Source organism: Rhincodon typus, chromosome 28, assembly GCF_021869965.1.
Source record: "Rhincodon typus isolate 14 chromosome 28, sRhiTyp1.1, whole genome shotgun sequence".
Classification (NCBI taxonomy): domain Eukaryota; kingdom Metazoa; phylum Chordata; class Chondrichthyes; order Orectolobiformes; family Rhincodontidae; genus Rhincodon; species Rhincodon typus.
This window is the reverse complement of record NC_063359.1, coordinates 19,676,347-19,690,508: the sequence shown is the minus strand read 5'-3', so window position 1 is coordinate 19,690,508 and position 14,162 is coordinate 19,676,347. Positions and strand designations below refer to the sequence as shown.

General features: G+C 37.7%; 1 protein-coding gene across 15 annotated transcripts in view; it reads right to left on the bottom strand.

The window, feature by feature from the left end:
* Positions 1–13,413, bottom strand: part of LOC109918587 (myomegalin-like) — an 84,367-nt gene extending 70,954 nt beyond the window's left edge. For 13 of the 15 annotated variants that reach the window (XM_048613588.1, XM_048613590.1, XM_020518514.2 and 10 more), the window contains exons 1-10: positions 11,535–13,412; positions 10,780–10,914; positions 10,369–10,488; positions 10,136–10,228; positions 9,808–10,026; positions 8,481–8,651; positions 6,978–7,094; positions 2,678–2,815; positions 1,252–1,431; positions 653–847 (exon numbers count right to left, since the gene is read on the bottom strand). In XM_048613588.1, the coding sequence (XP_048469545.1) occupies positions 653–847; positions 1,252–1,431; positions 2,678–2,815; positions 6,978–7,094; positions 8,481–8,651; positions 9,808–10,026; positions 10,136–10,228; positions 10,369–10,488; positions 10,780–10,914; positions 11,535–12,605 (2,439 nt within the window). In that variant the 5' untranslated portion in view covers positions 12,606–13,412. Of the gene's footprint in view, positions 1–652; positions 848–1,251; positions 1,432–2,677; positions 2,816–6,977; positions 7,095–8,480; positions 8,652–9,807; positions 10,027–10,135; positions 10,229–10,368; positions 10,491–10,779; positions 10,915–11,534 lie in introns of those variants that run through there. The other 2 variants (XM_048613600.1, XM_048613602.1) reach the window with 2 other exon arrangements.
* Positions 13,414–14,162: the final 749 nt, after the last annotated feature.

The window sequence follows — 14,162 nt, the reverse complement described above, 5'->3', positions numbered from 1 at the left end:
CCTCTTCTTCTTGACTAATGCAAGGACACAGGAAGTCATTCTGGGCCTACGTTAACACTGCGCATTGGTTCTAAAAGAGCAGCTGTTTCTCTCACAAGGTGTCAGATTATATAACTCCTTGGGGATGGGGGGGATTATTTTTGGTGCCGGTCAGGTGTCCGGGTGTGAATGTGGTAGTGAGGGTGCGGAAGTGTGGTCTAATTGGAAGGGTAAACACAGTCAGTCAGTCCTTTAGTTTAATAGTTCTGCAACAGTAAGTTTTTAATCCTCTAATATTTCCTGGGTAACTGCATTGGAATGATCTGAATTCTCCAATTTTAACGGACTCTTTCAGACAGTTCTAACTACAGGTGAATTGCCCACTGGAATCTTTGATTTTCTGAACAATTCACCCAGAGTCTTATGTCTGAGACTCTGCGTGGTCCTGACATGCAACTCAGACTCTCTCTGGCCACTGGAATATTTAGAAGCGTAATGTTTCACAGCAGCATGAATTTGTTCCAATTATTTCAGAATCAATACACCTAAAGAGCATTCAAATGCATCAAGCAATTGGACAATAAAAGGCATTATATTCGGGCAAGCAACAAAGAACCATTTAAAGCATGAAGCTTACGAGGGCATTTTATATCTGCTTCCTGGAACTACGTACTTTAAGAAGTTGATCCTTGCTGTTAATTGCTTTCAATAGTTCGTCAATCTCCTTCTCATGCTCTGCACTCAGCTGTTTTTTTTCTGCCCAAGCATCCTCCAGCATCTTCTCCTTTGTCTTTAAGCACCGACTCAACTGCTCTGCTACATCTTTTGTGTCACGTTGAGACTGGTTCAACAGAGACTTTGTCAAATCCTGGATCAGAAAAATATATTATTATGTATTCCATTTAAAAGGTCATTCATTAAATGCACTGATAGGTAATTAGCTTAAAAAGCAACTAAAATAGCCAATGGGCTTATTGTGAAGTATGTAATTCCTAGGAATGTAATAAAACGAGATGAAAATAACTGTTTTATATTTACATATACATTGACATATTTATTTGAAAACTGGATTTAATATTCAAATATAAAAAGGTTTATTATCAAAACTGGGATATAAATTCACACAAAGAATAATACAGCAACATATTCAGCCTGCTTATACTCCTCTGATATATTACTTATTTGTACAATATTAAACAGGATTTGTGTAGCACAAACGCCTGTTCATATTCTAATTTCAAGGATCTTCCATTTTGTACATAGACTAGTTACCTCTAAATTTTCAGTCTTGTTTTTTAGAGACTGCTGCAGCTGTGAAATAACAACATCCTTCTCACAGAGAGAGCGTGCACGACTATCCTCCAGCTCCTGCTTTACTCTTTGCAAATTCTTGCATGTGTTCAGTAGATGCTGTAGCTCCACATCTTTTTCTTTAATCATCCCATCCAAGCGCTTAAAAGAAAATTGACCAGTCAAAAGAGTAGATGGGTGACAATAATGTTTCCACAGCAAAAAGTTATAGGAAATGACCTGAAAATCTGCATTCTTGAGGTCTCTTCATTTTCTCAAAAATGCAGAACATGTTCTAACTTCAAAGTAAAGTACATCAATGTTGTCATGCAATGTTGCTCAGATAATTAAAATTTATTCTTAAAAGGACACTCAGATCATATGTCAACTTTGTGAGAAACCAAGAACAACGTGTAAAAAAAGTTCCAATCCTTCATTCTTAAAAAATAATTTTGATTGTCAATCATGTGACATCACTACAATAATGCCGTACACTTCAGAATATTTTATCCATAATCAAATAGGAGGGTGGCACAGAGGCATAGTGGTTAGCACTGCTGCCTCACAGCGCAGGGGCCTGGGTTTGATCCCAGCCTCGGATGACTATCTGTGTGAAGTTTGCACATTCTCCCAGTGTTTGTGTGGGTTTCTGCTGGGTGCTCCAGTTTCATCCCACAATCCAAAAATGTGCAGATTAGTGGATTGGCTGTGCCAAATTGTCCTGGTTAACGTGGGGTTATGGCGTCTGGTGGGATGCTCTTCAGAGGATCGGTATACACTCAATGAGCCCAATGGCCTCTGTTTGCACTGGATGGATTCCATTACTTGAAATGCAACCAAAATACATACTTTTTAAAATAGCCATTTTGTATCCCACTGAAAAATAAGCTGGAAGAGAGTTCTGAACTGTAGATGAAGAGCAGTCTTGGGGAACTTCAGCTAATCCTTTCTGTTCAAAATGAAATGTCCCTTTATTTTTCAATTTCTCCTGTGGTTGCGCTTCATTCCACAGGAAGTAGTCCTGTGAACAATGAAACAACACTGGCATGTGCGTGTTTTTGCTCCAATTAAGATTTCTCTACAGCAGTTGCTGCTTTTCAATGACCAGCGCCGGAATGTTTTCCATATGAATTTTAAATTTCCACATAATTTCTTTTCAAAAAATATTAGTCAATGTGGCAAGTTTACTAGCCAATGTTTTCCTCAATCTTTTAAATACTCAAAAACTATCAAGGTGCAGAGAGGTACTCACAAACTGACAGAATCAACTTACTAAGAAATCATTTCTTGCCTCACCAAAGTACAATTCATGCCTCTATAACATGCCCAAAGGAAATAACTATCAAATACTTTTGATATCATATAAACATATTTGTATAATTTCAACCTGTATTCCGAATAAACTTACATTAATGGTTTCTTCATTGTTGGCAACAAGAGTCTTTAATCGATCCAAATCATGTTCTCTTTCTCTCAAAGCTAGGTGCAGCCGATGAATTTCATTCTCCTTTTCGTCAACAGCTGCATGTTTTTGATCAAGGGCTTGCTTTGGAGAAACAAAAGCAGTATATATTTTACACCTTTTACAAAATAATTAGGAACAAAGACTTACAATTAATTAGCTTTCTTGACAATACCTGTGAAAAGACAGTGCCAATGCCAGAACTAGCTGGAAAAAAGTTGGTAACTTGAGATTTCAGGAGAAATGAAATAACAAATGCACAGAAATGTTACAATCACTGAAACAATCTGGGTAATGATTGAACTTCTACTCATGGTACATCAACTCCAGAGTGAATCAGCAGCTCATAAGCCAATTTTCCCTGAAGCCACTGACAATGTTAATTTTTGTCTGTCCCCTCAAGGAAGTGAATTATTTCCTTAAACAAATACAAAAACAGCACTTTGTTACAGACTTAAATGTTCAAAGCAATGTGTACAATCAAAAAAAGCATCAATGCTAGCTTTTATGGAAACATTCTTTCCTGGGTTGTGGCCATTGATGGTAAAAGCAGCATTTAATATTTCCATATTTTCTTGAGGGCTACTTATGGATTTTAGGAAGCTAACTTTTGGTTTTCAAGGGTTCCATTCTCATTCTCAGTAACTGGGTTACATAATCATATCACCTTCTGTATTTGTGTTGACATTTAGAATACTTAGAGTCTCACAAAAGCAGAATTAGAAGAATTCATCAATGCCCTGAATAATAATCAACCCTCTATTAAACCCAAAGCCCCAACACTCAAGGAAAGCATTAACTTTCCTAGATGCCACAGTAGTTAACTGCAAAAAGGCAACAGGTCTAGGTTAGCAATAAAGTTCTTTGTTTAAAAAAAACTAAATATACCTCTATAAATAAAAAGCCACCATTTGTAAAATGTTGTGGACTTATGAGGTCATAGCTAAATGACTGCATGCTTGACTCTAATACAGTGAATTCACTCAAGTAATTCAGATTGTAAAAAGCTTGGAGATGCAATGAATGCGTGGCTAAAGAACTGGTCTAGGAAGTAGGGCTCCAGATATCTGAATCACTGGGATCTCTTCCAAGGCAGATGGACCCTGTACAAGAAGGATGGGTTACACTTCACCTAGAGGGGAACCAATATCCTTGCGAGTGGTTTGCTAGTGCCACTCGGGAGAGTTTAAACTAATGCAGCAGGGAGGTGGAACCAGAGGTCAGCACGTGGAGTGACTGAGGAAAAGATCGACATTAAGACAAATAGGTCTGATAGGGAGGCAGAGGTGCAACACAGTGTTCGGGCTTGTCTGCTTCCGTCTACTTTTTCATTTGTTTTCTTTTCCATGCTCTTTTTCTTTTCTTTTTGCATTCTGTGGCATCTTCGGCAGGGCATCGGAGAGAACGAGAACTCAATGGCAACAAGGAGTTGGGAGTGGTATGTTCCAGGATTCGGCAGCAGCAGCACCAATAGACTCAAGGAGTGACTTCCAAGGGCCTGTGGCAGCAGTGGGAGCAGGTTCCAATGGCCGGGGGTGGTGGTGGGAGCAAGATTCGAGGGCCTGTGGCTGCGGGAGTGACATCTGAGGACCGACGGTGGCGAGATCCGATGGCCAGTGGCAGGAGCAAGATCCGAGACTTGAGAGGGAGACCCACTTGCTTTATGCAGATAAAGTTACCTCATGGAGATAAGATTTTTAGATGCTTTCCCCTTTCTCCTTGGCTCTTTTTTTTCTGTATATCTGCTTTTTTTAAATTCTGGTTTTTGTATCTTAGATGGTGCCAATGAGTGGCAACATTGTACACTTTTCACTGTATTCTGTACTTGAGTACACATGACAATAAAGTCTACTTCTAATTCTAATCCTAAGAACAGGCAGGGTCAGGTTAGTGAACATTGGTGGGACTGGTGCTCTGAAGTATATTTATTTCAATGCAATGAGTGTAACAGGTAAGGCAGATGAGCTTAGAGTATGGATTAGTACATGAGAACCAGATTGAGAGAAGAACATGTCAGGCAGTTAAACCTTTGAATGTTGAGATCTTTCAGGCAAGATTGAGAGGGATATAAAAAGGGTGGGGGAGTTGCATTACTAACTATATCATAGTTGAACTAAGACAGGATATCTTGGGGGCTTCACCCACTCAGGTCAAATGGGTCGAACGTAAGAAGAAGAAAGGTGCAATCGTTATGCTGGGCGTATACTATCGGCCTCCCGTTAGCCAGTAGGAGATACAGGAACAGATACAGAAGCAGATCATGGAAAAATACAAAAACAAAAGGGGTGTTTTAATGGGTCATTTTAACTTCCCCAATATTGACTGGGACTTCCTGAGGAGTAGAAAGGAAACAGAAAGAAAAAGAGTTTGAACAAAAAAGTAGGAGGGTTTGTAGAAGCCAAGAAATGTCCTTGTAAAGTATGATTAAGGAGAAGCTTTGCACACAGTCAGGAAGGAGAGATCACATCCGGAGTGAGACACAGCCTGAATAAGCACATATTTCAGGGCATTTGTAGGCAGCGTGGGAAGTTGGTACAGATGGGAAGCGGGTGCTTTTTGTTTGTGTGTTTGGTTCATAGTTTGTAACGGCCTATTTACGGGATAAATTGAAGCCCAAGATTGGGATCCCAGCACAAAAGAAAGACAATGACATCACAGGAAAACTGTAAGTTAATTGGTTGGTAATAGCTGCTATTTTGACTATTATAGGTTACTTTCAGATTGAAAGTAAATGGGGAAATATTTACAGATTAATTACTAAAAGGCCAGTAGGAAATTTTTAAAAAATCAAATTAAGAGCTAAGTAAATAGAATTACAGGGCCAGACAATGTGCTGTAGCTGGCCGAGGTGGGAGCTGGTGGGCCCCACTGTAGCTCATAGTTAAAATAGCTGCGCAGAGGCTGGTATCCTGTCACCAACTCACCCTTTATTTACATCAAGCCCTTTCGTTTCTCCCTTTGTAACCTCAATTTCCCCCCACTTACCCAAGCCATGACTTTGCCAGTCTCACAGCCGCACAACCTTGGACTCCAGCCTAGTAATCCCACCCTACCCCTGCTAGCCAGCCTTGATTTTTACAAATATTTTCTTGCTTTTAGAGAATATCAGCAGAAAACAGAGATAGCCAGCCTGCAATTGGAGGAGCAGCGTCTTACTGGTTCTGTAAATTCTACTTATGGAGGCAATTATTCTCTGATTGAATTTTCCAATCATGGAAGTGTCCAAGTTTTCGGGCTTTTGAGGGGAATGCAACCATGTGCCCTGTGTATTTTGAGCCGTACTTGCTAAGGCACTTTAGAGGGCAGGTAATGGAGGATCTGTAAATCTCATATATGGCAAACTGACTTAAGGACATTAGTGATCGAGACAAACCTTCGCCTCAAATAAAAGCAAAGCAGTACAGATGCTGGAGATCTGAAATAAAAACAGGAAGTACTGGAGAACTCAGCACATCTGGAAGCACCTGTGGAGAGAGAAATAGAGTTAACGTTTCAAGTTCAATGACTTTTGAATTTTCACATCCATCTGGTAGTTTTATTCCAGACTTTTTAAATTCACTGACTAACTCAATTTAAATTTCCTAGCAAGCAAGGTAATATCAATTATCATTGCCAGATCATTGGTCCAGTTGTCTAGATTATGTCCACTTTGATATTAGTGTGCTACACAAGTCTCCAATTGCATTTGCACACATCTTTGTCATGTGCATTCCAAAAGTGATGAGTATTTGGTTTTAATAATTCAATTTTAAAGTTGGACATGAGAAAAAAGTCTTCTTTCATCCATTAGTGGGGTTTGGTTCCATTGTTTCAAATGTCCATCAGTACCTTACTTAAATTGCCTTTTTATCTCAGCTCCCAAATGCAACAAGTGTTCACAGATTATTTTATTGTGCTGATGCTGTAGCTGAGCAGAGTCAGAATGATATTTGACATCAACACATAATGCTTCACAGCATACTGGTAATCAGGTGCAGGATGCTCACTAAACTAATGTTTTCCCCACCTTAGGATGGCAACACTGAAGATCAATTATAGGGATTGAATCTTCTATCCCCTGGTGGGGGTAAGGCTGATTGCAGTTAAAAGTCTTGCATTTTTAGCATTAGACCGTACAATAGCAGGCTGCAAAAATTGTGCTTGTAATTATTACAATTTTGAAATGTTATTCATACACTGCTTCTATAAATTTTAATTATAATGTATTATTTACTATTCTGTGCTTAATTTGCTGAAGATGGAATACCTCAAGAGCTTGGTCTTTCTCTTTTAATCGATCTCGCAGTTTAGCTAACAAAGCATCCTTTCCATTTGGGCTCTGGTCCCCTCCTTGCTGAATTCCTTTTGCCAGCTCCATATAATCCTTGAGAAAATAAAAATTAGTGATTAGTATGCACAATGAATATGACCATAATCAAACTGATCAGTTCTGATACACAGACTTGAACCTAGCCTCGCTGGCTCAAAGGTAGGGTCACTACCATTATACCACAAGAGCCCATTTGTTTTCTTACAATCACAGGTAAATGGTATCAGGCTGGGACTCTGTCTTAATGAATGACCATCTGCCACTAATTAATTACATCATTATCTTGATGATAAGGTTTCCAACAAATAACTCTGAAGAAAGCTTTTGTTCTAGCTCAACAGGCTAGTGCCAGCCACTTATGAACCTGATAAAGGCGAAGAGATTGTAAGATCAAATCCCTGTTAGTTTATTTTTGGATCCTGAACCACAAATAGGACAGTATGAAGGAGTATTAACTAATTTTCACAGCCAAGATAATTGTATGTTTTCAACTAAAAGAAAAAGTTTTAAAATTAAAACGTTATGCCCAACATGGAATATGCAATGTATCTCCACTAGCCGTGAATGACTCATTTATGTTCTTGGTCAGATGTCTTTTTAGATTTATCAACTGATATCGCTCAGTGATGTTTTCTCTCCAGCTCTTGCAATTCTGCCAATTATAATTTTGTCACAAACAAGTACATCATATTGTGGGCACCACGTGCAGATTACAAATTTAAGGCCTAAGATAAATTTGCAAGTGATTGGATTTTAAATAGAGAATATGTAGAAAAAATGTAGGGGTAAAGAATGTTGCATCAATAGTGTGCATCACAGTGCACAGGTACATGGACCTCTGAAAAAGTTCTCAATAAAGTAACTCCAATGAGTAATAAGTAGAGATCCATTATATTCCTGGTGAGAATGAGACAAATCAGAAAAAAAAAGTTGTGTCATGAACTGATTTTCCTGGAAGTATGGTAGTCAACCAAAGAACAACTACTCTATTCTACTGGCTAGATTCAGAATAGCACTGCATCTAAAACTCTAACCATGGTTTATTCTATTCAACATGTTGAAAGATGATATTCAATTAGCTAGATGTCATAGTCCACAATGGTACAAAAATGTACCTATAGATTCAGTTCTGCTAACACACAGGCAGACGAGAATTAGTTCCAAAATTGCAATGGGTTAGTATGCCAAAATATACAGACTTCCTTTTATTTCTAATTCAGTAACAAAATACAGTTGAGCTCAAATACAACTCAAGCAAATTTGCTGATGCATTACTTATTAGCAATACTTCAGATCAAACTTTTATAAAAAAATTCTCTATTTTAAACATTTAACTCACATCACTTCATTACATCAATGCATAATCACAGCTGAAAAAAAAACAGTAGTGTAGACAATAAGATTATTCGTTTTCTACAGTAGCTCTTTTCTGGTCCATACTTGCAGCAGTCTATCTTTGTTGTTCAAGCTGTCTGTTAGTCGTTCAATGACTAGCTCTTGGCTTTGTAATTTCTGCTTGTTCTCAATCAGTAAACTTTGGTACTTATGCTCCATTGCACGTTCCTTCTCGGTCAACTCAGCACCCAGTTTCTGGATATGGTTTTGTATATCCTGCAAAAAGCAAGACGGTTATGAACTCAAGACCAATTTTTGAAATATTTGGGACACAAGTGAATATTTCACTTAAACGACAGTAATAGCATTCAAAATGAACTCTGATGTTACATTTTAAAAAGGCCCCTAAAATAGCAACAGGGAGAAAACATTACATATTGTAAATGCTAATTCAATTTAGTAAACAAATAAGTTTATAATAATAATTGTATTTTGAAATTATGAATCCAGACACTTCATTGTTGAACCCAAGTTTCCTTTCTCTTCCCCATTCAGAATCAAAGGACATGATATTTAGTGCAGTGGACGCGTGGCAGTATTTTTCTTTAACTTTTCATAATGACGGCAAAAGAGATGATAGAAGATATAGAAACGTCAAAATTTCTCTTCCTCATGTTGTTAGCTCACTCGTAGGTAAACCTTAGGAATAGGAGTCCACTCAAAGCTGCTTTCAGAAATTTTACATATTGGTGAAAATATCCCCCAAATTTTGTTATTTACAACTTCAAAGGAGGAGATTAACAGAATTTATTTTTAAATTAAAAGTTGTTCACTTACCTAAGCAGAACTTCCTTGAAGTCTTTGGAAAGGAATAATGTGCAAGATTGGAAGGCAGAAAATATTACACCCCATTGAAGAATGGAGAAGAAATAATTGAAAAACAGTAAGCTGCTTAGAATGACCTCAACTGTTGATTTTTTTTTAAACAATCTATAATGTGGAACATTAATGAATGCTTAGAAATGCATGTGTTCATCAGCATGGATTTGTAAAAGGCCATACTCATTCATTGATGTCCCTTTCAAAAAACATCAATGTATATTTATCTAAAGGCTAGATTTTCATTTGTTGTTTCACATAGGTGACACACAAGAATATGACCCTGGTTTGCTTTATTAATGGATTCTGGATATGAGGTATAAAAAAAAAAGCTATCACTAATTTTAAAGTCCCTTAGCTATAGAAAGCTGGATTATTATTTCAAAAGCAATTCTCTATATTCACACAACAGGGATTGTATTTCAAAAGTAATGCATTGTATATGAAGCATTTTTGGATGTTTGAGAAATGAAATAAGAAGTGATCAAATTCTTTTCTTGTTGCCATAAGAGCATATTATAAACAGATAAAGAGGTAGGGAATGGGGACTAACATTAACCGTCTTGTCATCCTTTGCTTTTTGAAGATGCAGTGCTTCGACCTCTTCTTCCAGCTGAGCCTTTGCTTCAGTTAAGTCATTCAGCTCCTGCTCTTTCCTGTTCAATGCTCTTTGCAATTTCTGGATCTCCATTAATCTTGCCTTGCGATCTGCACGAAGCTCTGCAAGTTCAGTTTCTTTCTCAGTCATGAGACTTTGATATTCTTCTGCTCCCTAAGGATTAAAACATTCAACATTACAGTTATGTACAGAGAAATTCATTCATTCATCAAAACTCCTAATGGTAAGACTACTACAAAAATTAAGCAATTTTGCCTTTTACCTGAAATTTCTGCAATTGTGCTTTGTGTATGGAATCTCTTGCTTTCACCAGAGCATTGTCTCGATCTTCAATTTCATGACAAAGCTCATCTACCTGTTGGAATATTTTAAGAGGGCAAAGTGAGAAAAAGTGCATATAACGTAACCATAAATATACGATAATACGATAAGTTAGATTCCATTTCCACCTCCAAAGCAAGTAGAAGAAAATTGCAATGCAATGAAGCCACCTACCTCTTTATCCTTGGCCTTCAAGGCTAGAGTCAATCCTTGAATAGTTTTATCTCGTTTCAGACTGTTCTGCTTCTCAGCAACCAGTTCATTCTCCTTTTCATTAACATGTTCTTCCAGAATCTGCAAAATTAGTGGGATGGAAAATTAAGATAAATTTGCTGAAAATGAATATTATGATCCAAAAGATATCCTGTCAGTAATTAATGTCTGATTAGGTACAATTATTTGGCTAACTTTGTTCTTGACTTTCAAGAATGTCTAAATAATTTGCATATTTCTTATAATCAGAAATTGTTGTTACAAAAAAATTCAGTGTTCTTTAGCCAAAAGCAGTTGCTTGTAATTTTATCTATGGAGCTTTTATGCATAATTCAAGGCTTTGACACAAAAGAATAGGGTCTGAATTTGGACCTTTTTTGCAGCATCTGCTTTCTTCAGCTTTTCTTGCAGAGCATGAATAGTAGCTTCAGCATTCTCAAGATCAGCCTTTAGCTGCTTAGCCTCCACTTCCAGCTGTCCCAGTTGCCTCTCTTTCTCAACCAGGTTCTGTTAAAGGATTACAGAAAGCAAACAATATCCTTTTAAGTATTAACATATTAGAAACTATGAAACTCAGTTATCCAATCAGCAGGGACAGTCCAGATCCTATAAGAATCATTGTAATTAAGGGGAGATGCTTAATCTTGTGTAAATCTTCCACAGTAAGTATGACCAGAGGAGCAGTGGAGACACAGAAGTGGACATGGAAGGAAGTTGGGGTCATCTGAGAACAATGAAAGAGCCTTCTGGACTTAAGAAGTTACAAAATGATAGATTAGACCATTGGGGTACAGTTAGTTTGAGGTTAGGAATGAAGGGTTGATCGGAGGAATGGGGCTTGAAGTCGAGGAGGCCCAAGAGATGAGGAAATTGGGAAACAAAGAACAAAGAGGAACTAAAGGTCCATAACACCCAATGGATAAGAGCTGATTTGGACATTCCCATTACGTGTTTATACAAGTGTCTTTATTTCTAAAATGTTGACAGAGTGCTAACAGGAACTGGACAGGGTACATTCACATATGCCACACTTAACATGGAAAGGTAAAGGTGTAGCAGCAGCAGCATTTAAAAGATACAAATTTTGGTTAACTCAACATACAGTCAGACAGGTTTAACATTAATACCTCACGTTTTAAAGAACCATAATCATCTTCTAGAGACGTCCACATCTCTTGGGCAAAGCTTCCATCATTAAGAGGATGGGTTTCTTGCAAAGCCATTGCAATGCTACATCCTGATGCAGGAGTCCTCGCAGAAAATGTCACACGTTTTGGTATCTTACTTTTTAACAGGGAAGGCACTGGTTTGTATTCAATATGCTTAATTTCCCAAATTGCATTAGCAATTGATTGTCTTATTAAGGGATAATTTTCAATTGGTGCAATACAATCAAACATTGATTTTAACTGAACCTTTTCAGATTCTTCATCAGTTATCCAATCAAATTTGGTTGAATTTAATGTCGTCATCGATTCAACTTCCAGATTGTCCAACTGCCTTGAACGGGCACGAGGGGGCAGCTTCCCTGTTGACATAGAATTTTTCCGGGCTAAATTAAAGGACATACTCTGTGAATGACTGCTTAACAGGGATTGATGTAGACTTCCTGTTAAGCCACTCCGTTTGGTCCATCTAGGAGTAGAACAGACTAAGTTACAAAATAAATCTGCTACTCGCACAGACTCGGAACAGAGGCACATTCTCTTCTTGTGGCCACCACTGAAAGCACGCCAGCATTTTGAGCAGTGCAAATTTTTCTTACTGCTTATTTCTGGCATCCAAAATTCAGATAAAAAAGATTCATCTTGTAGAAGCATGCGATATTGTGAGGAACATTGATTCACACACTGCGTAGAGATATGCTCTTTATAATGGTAAGTTTTAGTTTTTTCATTGCACTGAAAGTACAAATGCACAATACATTGAATTAGTTGTTCTTTCTCTGCTGTCAACATCTGCAGTCTCTCACCGGCAACAGTCTTAACACGAGCGGTAACAATGTCATATTTCAATACCTCTTCCAACATGAAGGCACATTTACTACATAAGAACTCTCCTTGGCCATCACGGTTAATTATATAACCCAATACATAAGAAAGAACAATCTGCAGTCTTCTTTTGCCAGAGGTGTGGAAAATCCAACGACGCTGATTTCCTTGTAGATCACTGCCACATATGCGACAAAACCCTTTCATTTTCAGAAAATTAAACTCCAAGCTCCTTAATAGTAAAGTTGTTCCCTTGTGCTGTCCTTGAATTGTAGTTTACGGATTCATTTGCTGATTTCAAATAGCGTCAAGCTTCTCATTGATGTTTTCTGACTGTTTCCTCACACAAGTTAAAAATCAAAACAGGTCCAATTACAGCCGTGACAAAAGTTGCTACAGTGATCCACCACACCTTTTCAGTGATGAGGCACTATTGCCATTAGTCTTTTGTAATCTTTTCAAACATATCCCTCTGGCTACTAATTCTTACAAAAAATCACCTCTTTACTGATTTGAACATTTAAGTTTGAACTGATGTTTTATTACTGCTACATGAAGACAAATCCTCATTTCAATAACAATTTCAACATGAAAAGAGCAAGATACAGGAAGTATGACCGTTAAGGCTGCTGTCATGTGCCTTCTACCGGATGAAATATGTTTTCTTTCGTCCAATGCAGATCACCAAAACTCGTAGCTGAATTGTTCAATTACTGCTGTCCTGCGAAAATGTCCTCATTTTACTTCTTGAAGTTTTCAGCTGAAGTGACAAACATGGTTAATAGAACAGTATATTTACCAGAGTGCTCTTACTGTTTGATTCATCACAGATTAATCAGTCAAGTGCTAATTCCAGTGTTCCGGTAAACTCCTGGTTCTCTTTTCCTTCAGCACACAACAATAAAGTTTTTAAAGTGTAAGTTAAGCAGCTTGGTAGCTGTTGATTTGTGGTCCTGAGCTTGCATGAGGCTTTTCTTTGGAAAAAAAGGCGTTTTCCATATGAATTTTCAAGATGACGACTTCTGTAGAACAAGGCTGTCTTCCTATTTCAGCCCACAAATGCTTGCACACTACCTTAGTGAAACCACGTACTTCCTGTTGTTGCTGGAATCATCAGTGAACAGCTTGCACGGCAGACAGGACTACTTTTCATTTGTCACTCTACTGCCAACTTTTAAAATAACATTAAATAAAGTTAAATATTCTAGGAAGCCACTAACATACAAAATGCTTTAAACTCTAAATTAAGGGCCCTTGTTATCACTTCTTTCATATCACAATGGACCTCAACAATGCAAGTAGTTGACATCCATTTGTATAAAATCTTAAATATTTTTCTGACTTCTAATCTAAATTTCTGTTTGTTCTGCTTTCTATTTTGCAGTTCTGCTTTGGCTTCTTTTTTTGTGAGAACTGCAGAATACAGTCACTTTTCTTCACGAGAGACATCATGGTGACTTAATTCCTGGTTTAGTAATTTCCTCAACAAGAAAGTCCATGGCCTGCCAGGAATTGAAAATTCATTGTGGCTGTTTCATCACAAACATAAAATGTTCTTTCCTGATCTCCAACTGTGTGCCTGGACAGTCTTTTACACAACAGCCATCAGACTAACAACTGCATGCAGGTACAAGTTCTCTCCTCTACTGTACTGTTGATCTGCTCAAGAGTAAATCAATTTCACAAGCAATTTACCACATGCCTGAGGCAAATCGTTTCCTAGAAACTGAATAAATTATTCCAAACTATAAACTCAATCCGTAC